The following is an 18,963-nucleotide window of genomic DNA, read 5'->3' on the forward strand; positions in this document are numbered from 1 at the left end:
CTATCTCCCTCTCTCTCTGCCCCTTCCCCACTTGCACTCTGTCTCTCTCTCTCAAAAATAAATCTAAAAAATTTTTTTTAAAAAGAGAATATCCATAAGATTAGCATATACAATACAAAGTAGATAATCAGCCGCCTAATAGAGTGGGCTGAAATTAAAGTGCAATGTTACATACCTGCACCATTTGTCCAACTGATGAAAATGGTTCAAGTTGGCTGGGGGTATGGGGGGGGGGCAGATGGCTCAGAGGGCCATGCTGGCATGGTCAGCCAAACTATGGCAAGATTTAATTATATTTTTCTTTGGTTGTCATCTTAATTGGTATACAGTATGTCTCCTGTCAGCTGCTGGCAACTTCCCCGAGAAAGCGTAGATCGATAGTAAGCTATGTTTCTGTCGTTAACTCTACCCCAGTGTTGGAACCAGAAGTTCAGTGCTGAAAGCTACACCTGCCAGATACCAGCAGCGGAAATGCAGGACCGAGCAGACTTTTTTTTTTTTTTTTTTTACAAGTGACACGAACAGCCCAATAAACCTTCCCTTCTCTGACCCTGCCGTCTATCACATTTGCCATCAAATGTCCTGGTACAGCAACCAATCCTCTGATTTGGTTTCCCAGGGAAGGCAGTTGTTTGGCCTAACATTTTATTACCATCAGGGTCTCCTGTCTCTTGTGCTTGTGTTGGAAACCAAGCACCTTGAGCAGTCTGTGCCCGCTGGGGGCGGTGCAAGAAGGCACGGTCCACCTTGGGTGAATTTCTGCATTATCTCAAAGGAGAAGACAGTCTTATAAAAAAATAAACATTAAAAAAATTTTTAATGTTTATTTTTGACAGAGAGACCATGAGCGGGGAGGGGCAGACAGAGAGGGAGACACAGAATCCGAAGCAGGCTCCAGGCTCTAGGCTGTCCGCACAGAGCCCGACGCGGGGCTCGAACTCAGGGACCGCGAGATCATGACCTGGGCCGAAGTCGGACGCTCAACTGACTGAGCCACCCAGGCGCCCCAGTCTTATAAAAAATTTAAAACCACGCACGCACGCACGCGCGCGCGCCTGAGTGGCTCAGTTGGCTGAGCTTCCAACTTTGGCTCAAGTCATGATCTCGCGGTCTGTGAGTTCGAGCCCCGCCTCAGGCTCTGTGCTAACAGCTCAGAGCCTGGAGCCTGCTTCGGATTCTGTTGTCTCCCTCTCTCTCTGCCCCGCCTCCACTTGCGCTCTGTCTCTCCCTTTCTCTCAAAAATGAATGAACGTTAAACACACACACACACACACCAAAAACCTGGAGAGCCTAAAATCAGTATGTAGTAAGTAAGAAGAGATTAATTTCTCATCAAGTAATTTATTCAGTAAAAAAAGAGGCTATCTCTTAAGTGTAGATTCAGTGCCGTAAGTAGATTACCAAAAGCTTGTTTATTTTCTGCCCTGCTAAAAAAAATAATCACTAACTGTACAAATGTGGCTCCAAGTCTTTCTGATCACATTCTAGGACCTGTTTGGGTAACAGAATTGAAAGAATCTTTTCAAAGCTCCAGAACTCCACTCATTCCCCCTAAATCGCACACTACAGAGATCTATTCTTTACCAATACTTTCGAGGGGCTCCTTGCTCCCTGAAACCCATCCTCAGAAACTGTAAGTTTAAGAATTCATGCAGCACCATGTAGTATTCCAAAATGGTTTACTGCTTCCCATTAATAAAAGATAATATCAAATTCCCTATAGGAAGTAACACATTCATCTTTTTTTTTTGAAAAAAAAAATTTTTTTTAACGTTTTATTTATTTTTGAGACAGGGAGAGACAGAGCATGAACAGGGGAGGGTCAGAGAGAGAGGAAGACACAGAATCCGAAGCAGGCTCCAGGCTCCGAGCTGTCAGCCCAGAGCCCGACACGGGGCTCGAACTCACGGACCGCGAGATCATGACTTGAGCCGAAGTCGGCTGCTTAACCGACTGAGCCACCCAGGCGCCCCTGAAAAAAAATTTTTAATTAGCTCTATGTGGGGCTTGAACTCATGACCCCAAGATCAAGAGTTGCATGCTCTACTGAGCCAGCCAGGTACCCCACATTCATCTTTCTTTCCAACCTTCTGATTTCCACTAAAATCTTTAACCAAGGAAAAATCATTAAAAATCTTTAAAGCTGTTGCCTGGATCCAGTCTGACTGTACGACCTTTTAAATGTGAAGACATGACAATTAGTGAGAAGAAAACAGGTTTTAGAGGCTGGTGATCTTGGGCTGACCACTGGTTCTAAGTTGTTTTTTTCCTTTTTTTTCAAGTTTAAGAGGGAGGGGGAGAGAGAGAGAGAGAATGAGATCACGACCTGAGCCAAAACCAAGAGTTGGACGCTTAACCAACTGAGCCACTCAGGTGCCCCCTAAGTTATTTGTTGTGTAACTCTTTACCTAATTTTTCTGAGCCTGCTTTCTCACCTGTAAAATGAATATATTACCCGATAGGGAGCTACTTGGAAGACACGCAGTAAATCTAACACCAAAAAGACTGATTTAAGACCTTTAGAAACCCGTTATCATCAGGACTCTGGTGCCAGAATCAGTCAGGATATTAGTAGAGAACAGAGAACACACTTGAACTAGGTAACTTGACGAAGGTTTAATAAAGGGACTATTTACAAAGATGTGAGCAAAGTTCAGGGGAACCAACAAGGAATAATGGAATGATCCAGAGCTAGTAAGGGAATAATCCTTTCCCTAGGTTTGAAGGGGCAAAGTGACGGAGCTAGAAGCTAGAGAGGGCTTCTGAACAGGAGTCGTGGCCTTTGGTAGAGGGTCACAGACGACCCATGTGACCTGGGGATGAGGAAGCCTGGTGAATAAATACCCTGACCGTCCTCTCCTCATGCCTTTTGATCTTGAAGGTATTACAAATTGGATCAACACAACCTGAAGTCAGAGGGCAAAGGACCCTGTCAGTGCAGTCCGTGTGGGCCAAGCCCTCCCGGGGCACAGAACGGGATGGGAGCGGCTCTGAAGGGGACACAGAAGACACCCTCCACCACCTGTGCCGCAGCATAATTCAAGCCAATTAACTATTATACACAAAACTTGTATATATGCTGAAAATGAAATTACTTCTTTCTAGAATTTCTAATTGTAAAATGAGAATACTAAGCAGATTTCTTCTCAGTCTTTTTGGTGTCCCTACTTTGCTGGTGCCTTAAGCACATGCCTAGATGGCCTCATGGCCGCCCTGCGTGTGGCACCTGGACAAGAGAGCCTCAAGAAACGGGAACTGGCAAGTGTCAGGTTAACTCCTGAATGCTGACTGATCCAGAATGAATTTAGAAGGACTCTTAGGATTTTTCTGTTTAGGTCTTAGTCATTAAGGAATTCAGAAACTGGATTTTCTTAGACTCAAAAAATCCCATGATAGCAAAACTTCTTATAATCCTAGTGAATGATAGGAAACGCTTGTAATTTCTTATTGAAGAGAATAAAAGAAATCAGGACATCAATTTCACATTGACATTTTTATTAACGCCAACTGTTTTTTAATTATTATTTTTTTAAAACAATAGCACAAAAATGTTTCAAGGAAGCAGTCTCACAATCTGATGACCTTCTGGAATACAGTTAAGCCACACCAAATATGAATTCCTGTTAATAACACAAAAAATATTTTTAAAAAGAAAAATAAAAAGAAAAGGAAAAAGGGAAGAAAAGAAAAAAGGTAGGGCCAGAGAAAAGGAAAGAGGTTTAGAGTTAAAACTCGCTGGATTAGTTAGGTGAGGCTTGTTAGTAGGATACACTGTTAAAGCGAAGAGTGGCACACAGGCTTACAGTTTTTGTTTGAACCAGTTACCACTAATATGCGGCCCCTGCAGCAGTTACCACGGACTTCTTACATGTCCAGAATGAACCAGGAGAAGCCAGTGTTGACACTGTTGGAAAGAGGCTTAACAGTTGGCCTGTCAGACAACTAAGACCGCTGTCAGCAGAGTGACTCCTTCAGGATGGCCTGGCTGAAAACCCTTTCATCTCTATGTCTCACCTATATGCATTTCAGGGTTCTTAAAAGTTATCTTAAAAAAGAAAGAAAAAATAATGTATATCAGTTTCTCTTATTTAATGTGGCTATAAAAGATGTTTCCTTATTATTTCTTTATCTCTAAGAAGGACACCGGGGGTAGGGGGGGGGTGGGGGGTGGGGGGGGGGGAGGAGGTTGGGGGTGGAACTAGGAGGAGGAAAAACCCAGACCAGGATAGGTTTGGTTTTTTTAACTTTTTTTGTTTTTTTTGTTTTTTTTTTTTGGCCAAGGGGGTCACACAGAAGGGAAGGCAAGGAGGAAAACTACAATCCTTGGTTCAGATTGAGTTATGCAGGAAAATATATCTTCCTGATCAGTCCCCATGCCCAAAAAAACCAAAAAAAAAAAACAAAAAAACCCAAAAAACCAAAACCCCAAAAACAAAAAACCAAAAAACACTTGGAATTATGCACAGACTCTATGTTATACCAGCTATCAGCCTTTCACGTTTAACCATTCCCAGAGCAATGGACACTACCCTTGGCTTGTAGGCTGCTCGCAGAACCCACTTCACAAAAAATCTTCTTCACCCAGAAGCCTCTAGTTTCCTTTTGGTAGGTTATAAAAACAGAACATCTGTCATTAACAGGAGAGTGTTAAATACTTTTAACCACTGACAAGGCTTCAGGAAGTTTCACAGTTTCGTTATGCTCTATTTTATTACTATCATATTTACATTTTTTATTTTTTATTTTTATTTATTTACTTATTTTTTTGCTGAATTGCTGATTTTCCTTTTTCAATAGAATTTAATTCTGGAGTGTGAGCAGGAACCAGTTAACTACATTCATCGTCCAACCCCCACTGGTTTGAAAGAAGACTCCAAATTCTCGGCATATGAATCAGCTGTTCGGTAGCCCCACCTCATCCCTGCAGCCAAGCAGCAGAACCGCGGTGGCGGCGCTCAGGGTTCACGCCGTAGGTGGCGAGGCCTTTCGCTGAAGGAGGTACTGGTGAATGCTCTCAGCATCTCGCTTTAGCCAAGCAGCATTCAGCAGGATATTTTCACAGCACTGCTGGATGGTGCGCTCAGCTGAAGGAGCTGGGTGGCTCTCGAAGAAAGCCTGGTATAAAACAACCCAGAAGGTAGGATCATTACTAGCAATGGTACGAAGTTAGAAGTATCACAGGTCATGAGAAGTTACCCACTGTTCTGTAAAGGATTCAAAAGCTTTAATCGTGAAAATTTACCGCTGCTACTCCCAGGCTAAAAGAAAACAAAGCAGCCCCTTAGACCTGCATACAGGAATTCTTCCCCAAATACATGCTTCAAATCTAATCAAAAGGTAACAAAGAGGCAGAACCTCTGGCCTGTCTTTTAGGTTCATTATCTAGTGGTTAATGTAGGGCTTTGGAATTAGGTTGGGACTCAAATCTCGGTTCGGTCATGTATTAGCCTGTGAGTTTGAGTACATTAATCATTCTGTTTTCTCATTGGTGAGAAACTATTTAGTCCAGAAGTTTAAGAGAAAATCCATAAAAACTGTTAGCACAATACTTGGCAGGCAGAGTCCTTAAGGACGCACACATTCCGGCTGCTTCAAACAGAGATTAATTTGTGAAGGCGATAAGACCACAAAGATTAAATTGCTGCTCCACAGACTCACATCTTTCATACAACAAAACATTTCTGAGTTTATTATAATTTATCCAAAGCTTATTGATTAAAGATTCAACAAACTACGTTCCAATGAAGTATACCAAGATTCATAGTAAACAGAGCAACTCTTAAATACCAACCAACGAAAGGATAGGGGTCTTTACTTTGAACCAGTCGTCACAGGTGTAAAGGAAAGAATGACTAATTCATCAGATTAAGTCTAGAACTTTTGGAAATCAATAACCTCGTTCACACAAACAACAATGGCGCCTTCGCTGAGGCTCGTTCTTGGGGCTGGGTTCTTAGGGCCCAAGTACAATACAGAAGTGCCCCTCATTCCACCTCCACAAATAGCACCACTATTTACATATAAGAAACCCAGGAATTATCGTTGATTCTTCCTTCTTCCTCTGCCAGGTACATTCACAACACAGAGAAGCCAATCAGTAAATATTTGTTGAATTAAAGATTAACAAACCCAAGCCCTTGAATTTCATAACTCCATCTCCTGAAAGCTACTCTATCATTCTTGCTTGCAGTCAGCATCCCAAAATGTTTCTCTTTCCCATACTGCAGCCGGACTGAAATTTTTATGGTACAAATCACATCAACTCACTCCCCTGTTGACAAGCAGTTCAAGGGCTTTGCACTCTTAGGAAAATTCATATGGCCTCCAAGGCCCTCCAGTCTGGCCTCTACCTATCTTCCCGGTCTCAGCTTGGCCACTCACTGCCTTTCCCCTCCAAACCAGGTATATGTACTTCTCCTTCAGAGTACTTCTATCCTTTACGGTAAAGTAACTGTTTCCACAGCATACAATGTAAGTTAAATGAAGGCAGAGATCAAGTGTTTCACTGTTTTCTCAAGACCTGAAACCTTAAAATTCCAAACAATGGCTCACAGAGTGAGTGAAACAACACAACAGCCCTCAGAGCCTCCACATTCACACCTCGTAACCCCACTGCCTTCAAGAAGTAAAGGTAAAAGTGACACTTCAAAAATAACTTCACAATTAAATCCAATGGAAGGCTTAACATTAAGATTTCCCTCATCAGTGTAGATCTGTTCCTCACATGCTGAACGTTACCACTAAACTGAAGATTCTCCTTTGTAAGGGCTAAGAGGAGATTCCTTGCATAGCCATCTTGTCTCCTCGTGCACAGGACAGACCTATGAAGGTTGTTATTAGAAAGGAAAAAAAGAACCATTATCAAGGACCTACTACTCTGTTCCAGTCCCACTACATTACTTAAATAACAATCTTATCATCATTCCATTTTATGGATGAGGAGACAGGCTCACAGGGATTAAAAAACTTACTTGAAGTCCCATAGCTAACATAGGGCAGAGCACAGATTTATACTCAGATCGACTGATTCCAAGTTCCACCACGTTCCTTCAACCATATTGCAAAGCGCTCAAAGATGATTCCAACCCTAAATTCTTCAAGCATTAAAGACACAACCCAAGCTGTCTTCTTCCAAGCAAAAACAAGGATAAATACAGCATTACCCCAACATCGTATCATTACAATTTGGCTCATTAGTGTTTTTACTTACTAGATTGAAAAGTAAAAAGGAAACAGTACTTTGCTTACCTTAACCTCTCCAGCCATTTTATCAACTGCAAATCCCTCAACTGATAGCTGAAAAAACAATGGTTTAAATAGTAAATGTAACTAAAAGACGCTAGGAACAAACTTCCATTTACCTAAAAACCAAATCATTTTATATTCTCCCAACTTCAGAATATTCTAGAAGGTGCAGGATGGGTGATGGAGAAGCCCTTTAATAAAGCTAATAATTATTTAAGGAACTTTTGTGGGTTTTTTTGGAAGAAACCCTTAAAGAGCAAAGACTATAGGCCTAGTGAATCAGGGATGTCTCTAAATAACATCTATGATAAGCAAGCTACTCAAAATAAAAATCTTCACACACCTTTATTAGTCTGGATATTAAGAATCCTCCCTGGTATCGATTATAAAGTTCTTCCCAGTTGTCTTTTATAAACTTCCAAGCAGCCTTCCTTCCATGCTTGCTGCCTCCTGCCACTCCACCAATTACTGACACAGTGTCCTGTGGGCGTACCTCTTCCTAGAAATAGAAAGAGAACGAAAAGTCTACTGTACTCAAAACATCTTCTGGTGCCAGAAAGGGCAAATGCTGTTGAGGTACCCAAGTAATCACACTGAAGACCCTCATTCCTTATTTTAGGAATAACTGGCACCAGAAAGCTTCCTAAAGATCAGCCAAATTGAGAATGAGGCACTGAGACAGGTAAAAACAGGCTGCTGAATAGATGTTTGCTTGGGTTCCTACAGGATAAAGAAAGGAAGAGACAGAAAGTAGGCACAGGGGTAAGATAAGTAGGCTTGCCAGTTTATTCCTGCTTCCAACTATCCCGATTCCCACCGTTAGAGGCAGATATAGATAGAGGTCAGTAACAAAAGCCCATTCCATTTCCCCCAGACTAAGAGGAAGGGGTTAAAGCAGATCAAGAGAATATGGAGTCAAAGACAGCTGCCACAGATCGATAGGTTACAATTCCCTCTAAAAGCAGTTTTCATTGTAACTTACTGAAAGTGCAAACGTGAGGACTTTTTGAATCAATTCAGGTGAAAGAGTAGCCCCAAGGACCCTTTCAATTCGGTTTTTCTCTTCCTGCATATCTGCTTGTTTGTGAAGCTATAGTGAAAAAATACAGATCGAGATAGTTAACTGTCCCCTGGAAGTCAGACACATGCTTATATGAGCTTCTCCCCCAGTAAGGTGAAACTTCTGTTCTATATTCTCATTGGCTAGGCACGCAGGGCATAAAATTAACAGAAGATAAAACTTTACAGGATGTTCAGGCACTAAATTTGTGATTTGCCATTATAGTAAGTCACTAAATGTAAATGAGTACTATGTGAATGGCTGGTCATCAGTTCTGAGCAGTTTAAATTCAAGATCTGAGGGGTATGATGTCTGACTAATGTTCTGTGTTAAATGAACAAACTGGTGATTGCCAATACCATTGAAGGTCATCAATTTAATTTCTAATAGTCAAAAATGTATGTTAATATTAACGATGGTCTCTGATCAGTGGGATTCTGTATCATCAAATTTTTCAACTGCAAAAGCATCGCATGCTGAATGCAGGAAATTAGGAAAATGAGAAGCATAAAGAAAAAATTAAATTATTACAATATGTACATTACCAAATTGGACATCAGATCATCTTATACCTATTTTGTGACCTTTTTAAACATTTCAAATTACAGGTAAGTATTTTCTTTATACTTTTCTAGTCTCTAAATCTTCCACAGTGATTATACCGAGTCTTTTTTCCACCATCAGAAACAAAACATTATGCATACAAAAATTACAAGCATATATGAGATATCTCTCCAAGACAACTTAATCGATAGACTCTGTTGGCTTTTTTTCTCACTGAAGGTTTTACACTGACCAGTGTCCGCACACCCCATCACAGGCCCCCATTTCCTCTTCTTTTCCTTTGATTTCTTTTGAGCAGCAGTGTAGTAAAATAGATAGAAGTCAGGAGACCTGGGTTCTAGTCCTGGTTTTGTGTCTAACTAGCTGTGTGACCTTGACTAAGTCCTTAACCTCTTTGGATCTCAGTTTCCCCTTGTGTAAAATGAGTGGGGTGGAGAGATAATTTCTAAGGTCCTTTTCAGCTCCAGGACTCAAGGTCTGAACTCTGGCTTTCAAGAAGCATGGTTTTCCCCAAGGAGAACCTGTTAAACTAGTCCACTAGATGGCACCACAACACCACATTCCAAATATACTTTGAAATCAAAGTTCTTTATTAGCGGGCCTCATTATTCCTAAATTACCAACAGAAGACAATCCTCCTCATCTCCCATCAACTGGTCTCTTGAAGAAACCTAATTTGGCCTTCATTAGAGCTCTTTCGATAGTAAATCAGAATTATAGTCAGCTCCCTTACATTAAATAGATGCCAACACTTATTAAATATACATACTAGAATAAATTCTTAAAAGTGTGCTAGGACATGAAAATGTCAAGGTATCTGTCATGAAAATTTCAGAACCCCTATTTTGTTCCATACTGCTATGGAAAAGACAAAACCCACAAATATCTGATTTCATATGCAAAGAAATACAGGATTCATAGTGCACAGTTTCACAGAATATTAAGACTGAGAAGGGACCTCAATGTCATTTAATTGAAAGTTAAGTTAAACCCAAAGTATAATTTTGATATTATTAGAAAGGAAACTCTTGTCCAAGATCAGTAAAGTGGCACATTTTGAGTTTCTTAAAGTTTACATTTTTCAAAATATTTTAATCATTTAAAAAATATGATTTGGGGGCGCCTGGGTGGCTCAGTCGGTTGAGCATCTGACTTCTGCTCAGGTCATGATCTCGCGGTCCGTGAGTTCGAGCCCTGTGTCGGGCTCTGTGCTGACAGCTCAGAGTCTGGAGCCTGCTTCGGATTCTGTGTCTCCCTCTCTCTCTGCCCCTCCCCTGCTCATGCTCATGCTCTCTCTCTCTCTCAAAAATAAATAAACATTAAAAAAAAAAAACAGGATTTGTTTAAAATGAAATACTAGAAATTGGATTTGCAATTTTGATCTACTTGAGGTCAGAAAAGTGTTCTTAATCCATTAAAGATGGAAGTAGCAAAGCACATCCCATTCCTGTTCTGTTTGTTCCCACTAAGAGCAGGTCTTTAAACGAATGGGCTTTGCAGATTTGACACGTAATTTGGGTATTTAGACACATTTTGCACATTTTATTCGATGGTAATAAGTACATTCAGCTCCCCCTGTCAAGTGATTTCTTAAGATTGACAACCGCATGGACAGGGACTGGAAAAGTACAGTATCTGTATTAGAGTTTAATTACATGCCAACCCTCTGGGGAAACTACAGAGGCTACGCAGGCAAGTCAATTAATTTCCTGTCCATTCATAAGAGGCACTGACATAACTCAAACCCTGGAGACACCTGATTCTCTCTCCCCTAAGCACAGACACAAACCTTTTCTTCAAAATGGGAAGGATCCTATGTAAGTTTACACAGAAGGGAAAATTTTAAGAGCTTGACTTGTTAATCAAAATGAACACTTCATTTTTTGGTTTAAGATACATAAACTTAGAAATTAAAAAAAGTGAGAACACTAGATGACTTCTGGCATTGTATTGGTAGTACACGTGAACAGACATGATATCTCTCTCCCATAGTTTCTTAATATTTGCCTGTCTGCAACATGCATATCTACATATATTTCTTTCGCCAGGACTTTTTTTTTTTTTTAACCACTTAAAGCTTGTACTGTGTCAATCCAAGTTTAACAGCAGAAGATGGAAACCCTTTCCGAATGTACTCACCTTTAGCATAATGTCTAAGGTAGTGCCATCACCATGCTTCAAAACGGTCAGATAAACCTACAAGAGAATACAGGAACGACAAAGAAGGCATCTGATTAACTGTATCTTGTTCCAAATATTCTAATGTTAAGGCAGAAAGCAAGTCAACACGATTGTACACAGCTGTGTGTGGATGTTACGTACAAAGTGTGCGACAAAGAGCTTCGGAGCCCATACTGAAAACCAGACAGGGAGACGGCATGCACACCGGCTCTCTCAGGGGAATGTGCACAGATAATCAGCTTTAAGCACAGTGTAGTCTGAGAAACTTGAAACAAACGAGAAGCTGGCTACAAACCACCTAAATGGCACATATGAACACAGAGTCAGACACAATGTGTGGGTCAGTGTCTAGGTCATTTCTGGTTACCATTAAATACATCCCACACTGTGTGCAGAATGATGCAGTCACCTAGAAATCAAGGTTATTTATCATGAAAACCTACAGGACTCCTCAGATCAGCGGAGAGAATCTGTTTCCCTTCCACGTGGTCCTTAAATCGACGGCGGGCTTCTTCTAATGTTGCCTTATGTCCTGCTTTTCCTAGTTTGCCCAGAACCAAGCCCCTCAGGAGTGCATCTAGATGACCTGATTAAGAAGTAAAAGAGACACAACACTGCTTAAAAATCCCATTTTCACAAATATGCTACTTGGATATCTTATACCATGTCTGCCATCTTGAACAAACACAATCAATTACCCTAGTACTTGAGAGGACACTGATTTATACTGTTCAAATCACAAGAGTGAAATGAAGTGCTAATAAACACACTAGACAAGCAAATGAATTTGCTGACTTTGTCTACAAATGCCAATGATCTGAATTGACTAAATGTTCACTCCATCTAGGTAATTACATTGCTAAGGATTATATGTGAAAGAAACAGGCTTAGATCATGCAGTTTTGACCCAAGATTCAGAAAAAAGGCCACATACTGAACTAGTATGCTGTGTATAACCAATTGAAATCTGAGATTTTTAAAAATCGAAATCTGATGGATCGGTTTACTCCAATAAGCACATAAAGAGATGTTCAACTTTGGTCATTAGGGAAACGCAAATCAAAACCACTATGAGATCTGCTTCACACCCACCAGGATGACTAAAAAAGACAGACAATAACAAGCACTGTCAAGGACGCGGAGATGTTAGAACCCTCATACGCTGCTGGCGGGAACATAAAATGTTGTGACCACTTGGAAAAACAGTCTGGCAATTCCTAGAGAGGTTAAACATGGGGTTACCGTATGATCCGGCAAGTCCACGCAATAGAAACGGAGGTGTTACGTCCACAAAAATTTGTACACACATGTTCACAGCAGCATTCACAACTGTCGAAAAGTAGAAACCATCCAAACACCCACCAAGTGATGAAAACACAAAATGTGGTACATCCATACAGCAGAATACTATTCAGCTATAAGAGGATGCGGTACTGACAGACACTGCAACACGGATGAACCTTAGCAACATTGTGCTAAGTGAAAAAAGTGAGACACAAAAGGCTACACGGGGTATGATTCCATTTACAGGAAGTGCCCAGAGTAGGCAAATCCATAGAGACAGACAGCAGATTAGTGGTTACCAGGGATCGGGATTGCCAGGGGATGGGGAGTGACTGCCATGGGTATGGAGTTTCTTTTGAGGCTAAAGAAGTTATTCTGGAATTGGATGGTGGTGACGGGTGTGCAATGCTGTGAACAAACTAAAAAAGACTGAGTTGTATACTTTAAAAGGTACATTTTATTATATACTATGTCTTAAAAAAAAAAAAGTTAACACTAGCAATGATGGATTGCAATACCAAAACAGCTAAGTTGTGGTACATACAATGAAATACCACTAAGCAATAAAATGGAATGAACACCCTGGATGTATCTCTAGCACATTATATTGAAAGAAGCCAGATGTAAGAGCAGGAAAAATATATTAGGATTCCATTTACATAAAGTTCTAGAAGAGATAATATTAATCTAGGGTGAAAAAGGCAGAATAGTGTTAGCCTGGAGGGGATGGATAGGGGAACCGGCCTGGCAAGGACTGACTGGGAAGAGGCCCGAGGCAACCTCTTCAGTGTATTTTTTGTCAAAAGTCGCTGAGTTGTAACATTAAATTTTTTTTTAATGTTTATTTATTTTGGAGAGAGCAGGGGAGGGGCAGAGAGAAAGAGAAAGAGAAAGAGAAAGAGAAAGAGAGAGAGAGAGAGAGAGAGAGAGAGAGAGAGAGAGAGAGAGAATATGAATGAATATCCGGAGCAGGCTCCAGGCTCTGAGCTGTCAGGACAGATCCCGACCCAGTGCTCGAACCCATGAACTGCAAGATCATGACCTGAGCTGAAGCTGGATGCCTAACTGACTGAGCTACCAAGGCACCCCAAGAAATGTAACACTGAATTGTGCATTTTGCTACATTTAAATTATAACTCAGTAAAAAAATAAGTCCAAGAAAACAATAGGAGATCAATACATAACACAACAGGACACTAGTGAGGTTCTTAGAAGAACCAATTTGTAATTCTGACTCTGGTACTCACTTGCTGTGTGACACAAGGGAATGTTTTATTATTTTGCTGTTTGATTCTTCTATCTATAAAACTAGAAAACTAAAGATATTCTCCCTATTTCATTAAGGTGTTTTTGAGCCGTGAAAGAGAAGTACAACATCCACCAGTCTGCGTGGATCTGACCCCACACACCCTCTCATGTTTTGTTTCTAGGGCTCTGGGCTCCTGTCTAAAGCACACTCCTCCGTTGGGTCCCGACTCCTCTCCATCGCTTGGCCATCGCTCCAGGAATTAGCCCCCGTCTCTTTCACATCACGGATTTTTCTATTACTACTCTAGCATTGTCATCAGCACAAAAACATGTTACAAAATCTCCCTCTTTATTAAAAAAAAAAAAAAATATGCCTCCACTGACTCTACATCTCTCCCCAGACTATCCCCTTTTCTCTGATTGCCTTTTCAGCAAAAACTCCTTGAAGAAGTTGTCTGAATGTGGGGTGCCTGGGGGGTGGCTCAGTCGGTTAAGCGTCTGACTTCGGCTCGGGTCGTATCTCACGGTTCTTGAGTTCAAGCCCCACATCCAGCTCTGTGCTGACAGCTCAGAGCCTGGAGCCTGCTTCCGATTCCGTGTCTCCCTCTCTCTCTCTGCCCCTCCCTTGCTCATGCTCTGTCTCTCTCTCCCAAAAATAAACATTAAAAATTAAAAAAAAAAAGTTGTCTGAATGTGCCCTTTGCTTACCCCCTCCCGCTCTGGAGGACCACTAGTGCTCTCCACCGCTCCACAGAACTTGCTGATGGCCTCACCAACCCCCTTCATCTCGCCGGACTCAGAGCACCAGCCGTCACAGTGGGTAACGCTCCTTCTGCACTGCTTCTTAAGACGTCTGGAACATCTCCTCCCTCCTGACTCTCCCACCTCAGTGGCCAGTCTCCCTTGCGGACTCCTCGTCTTCCACTCAATCTCCAAATCTTGGCCTGGCATCGGACCTAGCCCTCAGACCTCTTTTGTCCGCCTACACTCAGGCCCTGCGTGATCTCGTCCAGTCTCGTGGCTGTAAACACCATCTACACACTAAATGCATTTATTCAGCCTAGACCTCTAGGCTTGACTCTCCACCTGGATGTCTAAGTTGACATGTCCAACACCCAGCTCCTGATTCCCTCTGTTCCCAGCCCACTTCTACGGCCATCCTGTTCTGTATCTGGCAAGGTCACCCCTCCGGTCCTCAGGCCAGAATGTGGTGGCTCCTCCTCCTTCCCCTTGCAGTCAGTCCACCACCAAATAGGTTCAGTTCTACCTTCAAAACACGCCCAGAATCTGCCACCTGCAAGTGTAAGCTGCACCCGGCACCTCAACTGGATTACTCGAACAGCTCTGTAAGGTCTCCCTGCTCCTGTCTCTTGCCTCTCCACTCGTCTGGGTCCCACACAGCTGAGTACGTCAAGTCACGTTCTTGTGCATCAGCTCTCAAGTCACTTTCTCATATCACTAACTGTGAAAGTCGAAAATGTACTAGGTCCCGCAGGTCCTATAGGAGCTGCACCGCTTCCCACTCTGTCCCCCTCACTTACTCCGTCCTGATGTAACTAGCCTCCTTGTTATTCCTCGAACAACCCAAGCCTGCTCCTGCTGCAGATCTCCTGCACTGGCTGTTCCCTGTCTGGACCATTTCCCTCTAGATGGCCTCACAGCTCTCTCTCAGGTCTCTGCTTATGCTCATATTATCACTTCATCATGAGTGACTGTTGCCCTGACCAGGCTAGGGCGTACCGGCCTACCACTCTTTATCTACCTTACCTAACTTTATTTTTCTTCATGATACTCGTTGCCACCTAAATTATCGTATGTTCAATGGTTTGCTGTGTCTCCCACTAGAATGTAAGCCACACAGGGCAAAGCTTTCTTCACTGCTGTACCACCAGCTCCCAGAATAGTACCTGGTATTTACTAGGCGCATAAATATTTGTTGAATCCACAAGGGGAAAACATAGAGCTCTAGGTAATTGTTACTGTTGTTCTTATTGCAAAAGACTCTGAGATCAAGACTGCCAGGATGAAATACCACCTTTAGTTATTTGCAGATGGTAGAAAACAATTATATATAAAACCACAAGATCACCATTCCCAACATATGATGACGGCAAAAGAGTAAATATACAATTATGGAAATAATCAGAGGAGAGAACACATGTAGAATGTCAGTAACTTCCTTAATTCACTTACTGTCTCTCGGTATCCTTCCGAGTTGTACACATAAGGTGCCTGATAGTTATGGCAATAATAAATAAAATCATCTAAAATTCCCTTTAGCTTTTCTTGACTACAGACAGGCTTTTGGAACGCTGTAAAAGGCCTCTATTTCCACCATTTGTGTTGTTTACGAATCGTATTTAACAGTGAATACACATGACCACCACTGTTTTTAGGTTGGTGACCCATGTAACTTCACCAATAAACTTAAAAGACCTAAGATTTAATTTCTGGGGAGCTGAAAACATAGTAACACCCAACAGATACCACGATACTACCGGTACTGTTAACCACAGCTGAGTAAAAAGGGTCCAATTCCTCATCAATTCTTTCCCCATTCCGTGCATCCATTACCTTCTCCAGGTTTGGGGTCCCAGCCTAGTCTCTCCCCTATGGGTGAAAAGACATCTTTCACAAACTCCTGGATTTCCTCATAGAAGTCTGTGTGGGACAAGAGAGTTGAGAGAATCCCCAGGTTACAGCTCAGGTCGCTCCATACAGTATAATTGGGCTCATTCACAAAAGCCTCCATGACTTTTAGAACCTCTACAGTGCTAATGATTCCAGCTCGAGCCTGGGATAGGAAAAAACATAAATTAATCTAGTCTTCAGACAAAAACAAAACAAAGAAACACAAGCATGCATTTTCAGCATTATCTACTGCTAGTCAGTCATTTCTTTGGTTGAAAGAACACAGGGGATTATGAGAATAAACCTCCTATCATGACAATATCCCTTATTTACTTTTTGTTATTTGTGACAGAGCAACTTAGGTACACTTTGTTTGGTGACAGGTTGTATAGCTACACTTGTGGTGAGCACGGCATGAGGCACGGACACGTGGAATCACTATGCTGTCCACCTGAAACTGATGTAACACTGTGCATCAACTATACTTCAATGAGAAAGAAAGCAAGGGAAAAAAAAGAAAGCAAGAAGGAGAGCCGTTAATTTCCTATTTCTATCCAGTGTCTGGGGCCTTGGCTTTGTTTTTATTTTTAAAATTCTCATACTTTCAGAAAAGACACAACAATAGTTAGGGCTTTGGTTTTTGACAGAGGCTCTTTCAAAGCTGGACCTGCCAACTGTGTCAACTTCAGTCTGTCCTTTACTCATTTGTGAAAGAAGGCAAACTGGAAGGCCTTTCAGAATTAACTAACAGAGCTAGGAAAAGGAACTCGTGTTACAGCAGCCAACTGCACAAATACACCACTCTCCTGGGACAGGTCTCTCTCAGCAATGAGATCAGCAGATGTGAGGTTTTGTGCATCAGTGCTAATCTGTGTTTATACAAAGGAGGAATCCAAAACCAGTTACTGCAGAAGGGAGGGAAAACTCAAGTCCACTTTAAAGGAATAGTAGGAGGAATCTGACAATTTTATCACAGACATCTGGAAATTATCTAACCTATGTTGGAGTCATAAAGATAATACTACTAATTGCTGATTTAAATCCTTTCTGGAACAAAGCCAAAAGAAATATAATCCTTTTTTTTTTTTTTTAAAGTAGGCTCCATGCCCAATGTGGGGCTTGAACTCATGACCCTGAGATCAAGAGTCGGATGCTCTCCTGACGCAGCCGCCCAGATACCCCACATAAATATAATTCTAAAGCTAATGGACTATTATTTGAGTAGTAATGGAATGTTAAAAAATTCTAGATGTTTCCAGCCAAGTACAATCACTATTTTAGAAAAATATAAATTATTCTGAATTATTAAAAAAAAACAAACAAACATCAATAGGGAAATTTCTTCAAGGCTCATACCTATTTCTACCGAAAAGAACTTTTGCCTTACGAAGGATAGTTTTCATTGCAAAAAGCTGGCTTAGGAGTAGTGACATGGGATTTGTTTCTGGTAAATTATATAGGTTCAATCTTGTCATGTTAATTGATAATTAGTCATTTGTTCTAGTCCCAAAAGGTGTTCAACCTTCAGGAAGAGCCATATTCTTCTAATTATGTTTCAGTCAGATACTCCAGGAAAAACAAAATCCTTTAATCAACAAAATCCATTATACTACTTGAGAGAGGCTCACCAAGGAGAAGAGGTCATTTTGTAATCCAAGTCGATCCACAGGGGGCAGAGAAAGGTCACGAATGCCGGGTAATAAACTTTCCAGCATGGCTGAGCTGTACTGGGTCCGATAAAACCCAACTGTTCCCAGGTTTAACTGAAAAGATACCCAATGGACATTATTAATTAAACAGTTCCATTTGTTTTGTTTGTTAATTTTTAATTTTAGTGTTTGTTTATTTGAGAGCGAGAGCACAAGCAGGGGAGGGGCAGAGAGAGGGAGACAGAGAGAGAGAGAGAGGGAGATACAGAATCTGAAGCAGACTCCAGGCTCTGAGCTGTCAGCACAGAGCCCAACGCAGGGCTTGAACTCATGAACCATGAGATCATGACCTGAGCCGAAGTCGGAGACTTAACTGACTGAGCCACCCAGGCGCCACATCCATTTGTTTTTTAAAGCAGTCTTTTGCAGGTGTGAAAGGAGTTTTGCTTTCAGTATATCTGAGTGAAAACAACAAAGATCACATATGCAGGCAGGGATTAAAATGAAACAACACATAAAGATAGAAAGCGGTTGTCAAAGATGAAAACAGGTGAAAGAAAACAGAAACTTGACATAGTGGGGGACAAAGTGAGAGACAGTAGGAAGGATATGGTTGGGAGGGAGGGAATCACACGGATCGGTTTCTGTCTACTCTCGGTGGATGGTTTTAAGTTCACAGAAAATATTTACTATATGTAAGAACACGGGGACAGTGGAATCTCTGAGGAAGACTAAACCTTTACAAAAAGACTCATCTACTCAGCCCACAGTCTCACCAGAATAGCAATGCTCAGGTCCTAGATTTTAAAGAATTGCATGGACCTTAAAGGTAATTTCATATAATTTGTGGAGTGAGATAATCACGGACTGTTATTCTCTGTAGGCTAATGACCGACAGGCAAAAATATTTTTGATAATATTTATATACCAAATACCTTAAAGGTAAAATAAGGTAGAAGATACAAGTACTTCACTATTTATGTTTTTACTTTTACTACTTACATGTAAGTATTTTTTTAATTTTATTTATTTATTTTGAAAGAAAGAGAGAGTGAGCATGAGCAGGGAAGGAGGGGCAGAGAGAGAGAGGTGGAGAGAGCA

At 41.4% G+C, this 18,963-nt stretch overlaps 1 protein-coding gene across 2 annotated transcripts in view; it reads right to left on the reverse strand.

Annotated features, from left to right (window-relative positions):
- Positions 1-4,300: 4,300 nt before the first annotated feature.
- Positions 4,301-18,963, reverse strand: part of NPEPPS (aminopeptidase puromycin sensitive) — a 90,651-nt gene continuing 75,988 nt past the window's right edge. For both annotated transcript variants that reach the window (XM_042967184.1, XM_042967185.1), the window contains 8 exons: positions 17,842-17,976; positions 16,157-16,376; positions 11,494-11,636; positions 11,009-11,065; positions 8,228-8,335; positions 7,589-7,744; positions 7,249-7,296; positions 4,301-5,115 (listed from right to left, as the gene is read on the reverse strand). In XM_042967184.1, coding sequence (XP_042823118.1) covers positions 4,963-5,115; positions 7,249-7,296; positions 7,589-7,744; positions 8,228-8,335; positions 11,009-11,065; positions 11,494-11,636; positions 16,157-16,376; positions 17,842-17,976 — 1,020 coding nt within the window. In that variant the 3' untranslated portion in view covers positions 4,301-4,962. The remainder of the gene's footprint in view (positions 5,116-7,248; positions 7,297-7,588; positions 7,745-8,227; positions 8,336-11,008; positions 11,066-11,493; positions 11,637-16,156; positions 16,377-17,841; positions 17,977-18,963) is intronic.

Source organism: Panthera tigris, chromosome E1 (genome assembly GCF_018350195.1).
Source record: "Panthera tigris isolate Pti1 chromosome E1, P.tigris_Pti1_mat1.1, whole genome shotgun sequence".
NCBI lineage: Eukaryota > Metazoa > Chordata > Mammalia > Carnivora > Felidae > Panthera > Panthera tigris.